Source organism: Mustelus asterias, chromosome 31 (assembly GCF_964213995.1).
Source record: "Mustelus asterias chromosome 31, sMusAst1.hap1.1, whole genome shotgun sequence".
Taxonomy (NCBI): Eukaryota; Metazoa; Chordata; class Chondrichthyes; order Carcharhiniformes; family Triakidae; genus Mustelus; species Mustelus asterias.
In genome coordinates, this window is record NC_135831.1 from 3,225,095 (window position 1) to 3,232,222 (window position 7,128).

A 7,128-nucleotide genomic window follows, 5' to 3' on the forward strand; every position below is an offset into this window, starting at 1 on the left:
AGATGTGCGGATTAGGGGGATTGGCCGTGCTAAATTGCCCCTTAATGACAGGGAGATTAGGAGGGTAAATATTTGGGGTTTCGGGGATAGGGTGGGATTGTTGTCGGTGCAGGCTCAATGGGCCGAATGGCCTCCTCCTGTGCTGGTGGGGGGGTTTCTCTGCTTCTATTCGTTGAGAGCGTGCCGAATCTGAGGGCTGATTGGTGCAGCTGCGTGACATTTATTGTTAACCCCCCCCCCAACCCCACGCCCCTCCCCTTCCCCCGCCACAACCCCACCCTCCCACACTGCCGACCCGCTCATGCCCCCTTCTGTGGCGGGGGGAGGGAACACCCCATCATCGCTCGCCGCTGCCCCCGTCTTACCGGGCGTCTGGTCCTGCCCCCACGGGGCCGGGTGGTCGCGGGAGGGTCCGGTGCTCAGGGTGGGGGTCTCCCCGTTAGTCCGGATCCACTCGCCATTGTCGGAGTCACACAGTTGGGTCCAGCGGCAGAAGGGGTCCATGTTGTCGTTGAAGTCACAGCGGGTGATGTAATCTGCGGGCGGTGGAACGAATAATCCTGGTTAATCCTGTGTCCCTCAAGGTGATGCGTTTTGGAAGGAGTCTTTCTCACAAGCAAGTATACTCCAAAAGGTCTGAACACTGGGAGAACAAAGGGACCTTGGCGTGTTTGTCCGTAGATCTCTGAAGACCGGAAGGCCGGTGAATAGGGTGGTGAAAAAAGGAACATGACACACTCGCCTTTATCAATCAGGGTATAGATTACCAAAGCAGAGATAGAGTCATAGAGGTTTACAGCATGGAAACAGGCCCTTCGGCCCAACTTGTCCATGCCGCCCTTTTTTTTAAAAAAAACCCCTAAGCTAATCCCAATTGCCCGCATTTGGCCCATATCCCTCTATACCCATCGTACCCATGTAGCTGTCTAAATGCTTTTTAAAAGATAAAATTGTACCCGCCTCTACTACTACCTCTGGCAGCTCGTTCCAGACACTCACCACCCTCTGTGTGAAATAATTGCCCCTCTGGACACTTTTGTATCTCTCCGCTCTCACCTTAAACCTATGCCCTCTAGTTTTAGACTCCCCTACCTTTGGGAAAAGATATTGACTATCTAGCTGATCTGTGCCCCTCATTATTTTATAGACCTCTATAAGGTCACCCCTCAGCCTCCTACGCTCCAGAGAAAAAAGTCCCAGTCCATTCAGCCTCTCCTTATAACTCAATCCATCAAGTCCCGGTAGCATCCTAGTAAATCTTTTCTGCACTCTTTCTAGTTTAATAATATCCTTTCTATAATAGGGTGACCAGAACTGTACACAGTATTCCAAGTGTGGCCTTACCAATGTCTTGTACAACTTCAACAAGACGTCCCAACTCCTGTGTTCAATGTTCTGACCGATGAAACCAAGCATGCCGAATGCCTTCTTCACCACTCTGTCCACCTGTGACTCCACTTTCAAGGAGCTATGAACCTGTACCCCTAGATCTCTTTGTTCTGTAACTCTCCCCAACGCCCGACCATTAACTGAGTAAGTCCTGCCCTGGTTCAATCTACCAAAATGAATCACCTCGCATTTGTCTAAATTAAACTCCATCTGCCATTCGTCAGCCCTCTGGCCCAATTGATCAAGATCCCGCTGCAATTGGAGATACCTTTCCTCACTGTCCACTATGCCACCAATCCTGGTGTCATCTGCAAACTTACTAACCATGCCTCCTATATTCTCATCCAAATCATTAATATAAATGATACCAAGTTGGGTGGGAGGGTGAACTGTGAGGAGGATGCAGAGATCCTTCAGAATGATCTGGACAGGTTGGGTGAGTGGGCTAATCAATGGCAGATGCAGTTTAATTTGGATAAATGTGAGGTTATTCACTTTGGAAGCAAAAACAAGAAGGCAGACATTACCTGAATGGCTGTAAATTGGGAGAGGGGAGTGTGCAGAGGGACCTGGGTGTCCTTGTGCACCAGTCCCTGGAGGTAAGCATGCAGGTGCAGCAGGCGGTAAAGAAGGCAAATGGTATGTTGGCCTTCATTGCGAGAGGTTTCGAGTACAGGAGCAGGGATGTGTTGTTGCAATTACAGTAAGGAATCTCACAACACCAGGTTAAAGTCTAACAGGTTTATTTGGTAGCACAAGCTTTCGGAGTCTCGCTCCTTTTTCAGGTTAGGTGGATTGGCCGTGCTAAATTGCCCATTAGTGTCTAAAGATGTGCAGGTTAGGTGGATTGGCCATGCTAAATTGCCCCTTAGTGTCCAAAGATGTGTAGGTTAGGTGCATTGGCCATGCTAAATTGTCCCTTAGTGTCCAAAGATGTGCAGGTTAGGTGGATTGGCCATGCTAAATTGCCCCTTAGTGTCCAAAGATGTGTAAGTTAGATGGATTGGCCATGCTAAATTGCCCCTTAGTGTCCAAAGATGTGCAGGTTAGGTGGATTGGCCATGCTAAATTGCCCCTTAGTGTCCAAAGATGTGTAAGTTAGGTGGATTGGCCATGCTAAATTGCTCCTTAGTGTCCAAAGATGTGCAGGTTAGGTGGATTGACCATGCTAAATTGCCCCTTAGTGTCCAAAGATGTGCAGGTTAGGTGGATTGGCCATGCTAAATTGCCCCTTAGTTCCAAAGATGTGCAGGTTAGTGGGGTAAATAAGAGGGGTTTACCAGGCAAGTCTGGGGTAAGAATTGATGGAGACGCGATGGGCTGAATGGCCTCCTTTGTTTCCCCAGGGTAGGAGGGAGTCCAAATCATGAGGGCGTAGGTTTTCGGTGAGAGGGGAAAGGGACCCGAGGGGTAGTTTTTTCACACAGAGGGTGGTGAGTGTATGGAATGAGCTGCCAGAGGCGGGTACAATGACAACATTGAAACGACATTTGGGTAGGTTCATGGATAGGGAAAGATTTCGAGGGATATGGGCCAAGCGCGGGCAAATGGGACTAGTCCAGTTTAGGTAACCATGGAAGAGCTGGGCCGAAGAACCCGTTTCCATTCTGGATATCTCGCCGTGGGTGACCCATCATCAACGACCTCTAGGATTCTTGCGAGGTTGGACTGGGGTGGATTTCACCAACCAACCAACGGTCACCGTGGCAACGAAGGGGTTGGAGCTGAGTCGGAGGCCCAGCCACGGCCTACCAGGACCATGAGGCAGAGTCGAGGGGTTGAGTGGCCTCCTCCAGCACCCGTGAGGGGCCGGAGCCGGGACGGACAGGGGCGGGAGGTGGGGTGATGATGCGGGGACCGATCAGGATGACGGAGTGAGTGGACTATTACCTTTCGCCGTCTCTTCCAGGTTGCAATACGGAGGCGTTGTGGGTCTGTGGGCAGAGAGAGAACAAAATAAATGAGTGAATTCTTCTGAATTCTACGCATCCCTGAAGACCCAAGACCATCACACTGCAACTCTCGGCTGCTCCACCATTCATTTTGATCATGGCTGATCATCAGATTCAATATCCTGATTCTCCCCCTCTCCCCCACATACATTCCTGGTTGTATCACAGCTTGGTCTGGGGCTCCTGCTCTGCCCAAGACCACAAGAAACTACAAAAGGTCGTTAATTGTAGCCCAATCCATCACGCAAACCAACCTCCCATCCATTGACTCTGTCTACACTTCCCGCTGCCTCGGGGAAAAGCAGCCAGCATAATTAAGGACCCCCCCACGCACCCCGGACATTCTCTCTTCCACCTTCTTCCGTCGGGAAAAAGATACAAAAGTCTGAGGTCACGGACCAACCGACTCAAGAACAGCTTCTTCCCTGCTGCTGTCAGACTTTCTAATGGACCTACCTCGCATTAAGTTGATCTTTCTCTGCACCCTAGCTCTGACTGTAACACCACATTCTGCACACTCTCCTTTCCTTCTCTATGAACGGTATGCTTTGTCTGTACAGCGCGCAAGAAACAATACTTTTCACTGTATCCCAATACCTGTGACAATAATAAATCAAATCAAATCCTTCTCCCCTATGTACTCATAGAAAGAAATCATAGAAACCCTACAGTGCAGAAGGAGGCCATTCGGCCCATCGAGTCTGCACAGACCACAATCCCACCCAGGCCCTACCCCCACATATTTTACCCGCTAATCCCTCTAACCTATGCATCTCAGGACTCTAAGGGGCAATTTTTAACCTGGCCAATCAACCTAACCCGCACATCTTTGGACTGTGGGAGGAAACAGGAGCACCCGGAGGAAACCCACACAGACACGAGGAGAATGTGCAAACTCCACACAGACAGTGACCCGAGCCAGGAATCGAACCCAGGACCCTGGAACTGTGAAGCAGCAGTGCTAACCACTGTGCTACCGTGCCGCCCTCTATGAACGGTATGCTTTGTCTGTATAGGGCGCAAGAAACAATACTTTTCACTGTATCCCAATACATGTGACAATAATAAATCAAATCCTTCTCCCCTATGTACTCTATGAACGGTATGCTTTGTCTGTATAACGCGCAAGAAACAATACTTTTCACTGTATCCCAATACATGTGACAATAATAAATCAAATCCTTCTCCCCTATGTACTCTATGAACGGTATGCTTTGTCTGTATAGCGTGCAAGAAACAATACTTTTCACTCTATCCCAATACATGTGTCAATAATAAATCAACTCAAATCCTTCACATCAGGGCCAGGATAGATCAGGAGGCCTCACAACACTTATTAGGCCCCAAATTCCCTCAGATGTTCCGCCAACACGCTAATGTGTCTTCGTTGGCGGCAGTGGGGTTGAGGCCTTGTTCAGGTTGCCAAGCGGCCGTGGTCAGCCAATGGCCTGTTTGTTCGTGCTGGTGGCGCGGTAAAGGTCGCTGGGAATCAGATTAATCTCGCGGTCGTGTTGTTCCTTCACCTTGAGGTGGGCAGTGTTGTTGACAGCGTGGTCAGGGGCCGGTCGGTGGTAGAGTCCAGCGTCGTGACTGTTGTACCTGCGCAGATGATATCACAGTGCGTCAAGACAGTGTCTCCAACAACAATTCACACTTCTTAATAACGTTTCCCCGGGTGGGTTTGAACACAATGCAACTTTCTATACCTTTCCACAAATCCTTTCAAATAAATCTGTCCCTCCAACTCCCTCCCCCCCGGCACCTCAGAATTCCAGCGGCTTTCACAGTGCAAGGCCGTTGAGTTTAAAAATTGGCAAGTCATGTTGCAGCTTTATAGAACCTTCGTTAGGCCGCACTTGGAATATAGTGTTCAATTCTGGTCGCCGCACTACCAGAAGGATGTGGAGGCTTTGGAGAGGGTACAGAAAAGATTTACCAGGATGTTGCCTGGTATGGAGGGCATCAGCTATGAGGAGAGGTTGGAGAAACTCGGTTTGTTCTCACTGGAACGACGGAGGTTGAGGGGAGACCTGATAGAAGTCTACAAGATTATGAGGGGCATGGACAGAGTGGATAGTCAGAAGCTTTTTCCCCCAGGGTGGAAGAGTCAATTACTAGGGGGGCACAGGTTTAAGGTGCGAGGGGCAAGGTTTAAAGGAGATGTACGAGGCACGTTTTTTTACACAGAGGGTGGTGGGTGCCTGGAACTCGCTGCCGGGGGAGGTAGTGGAAGCAGATACATAGAACATAGAACATAGAACAGTACAGCACAGAACAGGCCCTTCGGCCCACGATGTTGTGCCGAGCTTTATCTGAAACCGAGATCAAGCTATCCCACTCCCTATCATCCTGGTGTGCTCCATGTGCCTATCCAATAACCGCTTAAATGTTCCTAAAGTGTCTGACTCCACTATCACTGCAGGCAGTCCATTCCACACCCCAACCACACTCTGCGTAAAGAACCTACCTCTGATATCCTTCCTGTATCTCCCACCACGAACCCTATAGTTATGCCCCCTCGTAATAGCTCCATCCACCCGAGGAAATAGTCTTTGAACGTTCACTCTATCTATCCCCTTCATCAGTTTATAAACCTCTAAGGAAGTGAAAGCCAGGAACCAGTTAAATTAATTATTTCAGGGGATGTGGGTGTCGCTGGCAAGGCCAGCATTTATTACCCATCCCTAATTGCCCATGAGAAGATGGTGTCGAGCCACCTTCTTGAACTGCTGCAGTCAATGGCGTGTAAGTACACCCACCGTGCTGTTAGGAAGGTAGTTCCAGCATTTAGACATTGAAGAAAGTGATATTGTTCCAGTTTATCCATCGGAATAGTGGGTTGAGATCAACTGCATGAATATTAGCTATTGTTTCTCAAAATGATTGGCATGCTTTTTAGTGATTCCTTGGTGGCTTTTTCAAGTCGTCATGAATGTGATGGGCAAGATCGCGTTGTGGCGAATGGCAGATAGGTCATTGTGGGACAACAGGAAGCCACTTGGTTGGAGTGGATTAAGTGTCCATGATACTGTCCTCATGGCAGAGTTTAACTGCACTTCCATGTCCAGGTGTGGCGGCTGCAGGACCATGAGGCACAGCAGTATCCCACAGCTGGACAAACTGGAATGTCATCCATCAAATGAATACAAAACACTCCGCTTTGAAATCATTCTGATACTGATTCCGTTGTGGAAAAATATGATTTTGGTCAGATCAAAGTAAAATATGTTAAATGGTCCATCTTGCTGAGATAACTGGGACAAAGATATGTAGAAGAAGCTGGTATTATTGGGCAGAATTTTTCACATGCCAGGTTTCATACCCTGCAACCGAAGACTTGGTGGAGAATGCCTTCTGGCTGATAACGGCTGCCCTGCAGCTATTTTATACTCAGCGGGACATTAATTTGTTAATGACGAGACTTTGGACCCTATCGAGAGAGGAGGTCCCACCTAGGAAAGCTGATGGCTGGCAACTCTGCAGTCCAGTCAGTGCCAAGTTCACTCAGTGGCCATTGCTGGAACTGCAGCCAATCCCCAGAGATAATGAGGCTGGATTGAAGGTATCAGTGGGGCTTGATTGGCAAGTCCCAGCAAGGGCAGTGATGGAGGTAGGGGGTTTGGTTTCAAAGGCCATGTGGGGAGAGGGGGTGTGAGTTAAATGTTATGGGGGCTTTTAAGCTTGGGAGGGGGTGTCTCCAATGAGTACAGGGGACCCCAAAAGAGATAACAACCCTCCAGCCCAACACCAACCAGCATAGGTAAAGGTGCCAGGAGGCTACCCTCTT

The 7,128-nt window shown here is 49.2% G+C and overlaps 1 protein-coding gene across 1 annotated transcript in view; it reads right to left on the reverse strand.

Moving 5' to 3' along the window:
* Positions 1-4,935, reverse strand: part of LOC144481621 (zonadhesin-like) — a 129,019-nt gene extending 124,084 nt beyond the window's left edge. The window contains exons 1-3 of the mRNA XM_078200758.1: positions 4,865-4,935; positions 3,280-3,323; positions 366-536 (exon numbers count right to left, since the gene is read on the reverse strand). Of these exons, the coding sequence (XP_078056884.1) occupies positions 366-504 (139 nt within the window). The 5' untranslated portion in view covers positions 505-536; positions 3,280-3,323; positions 4,865-4,935. The remainder of the gene's footprint in view (positions 1-365; positions 537-3,279; positions 3,324-4,864) is intronic.
* Between the last annotated feature and the right edge of the window lie 2,193 nt (positions 4,936-7,128).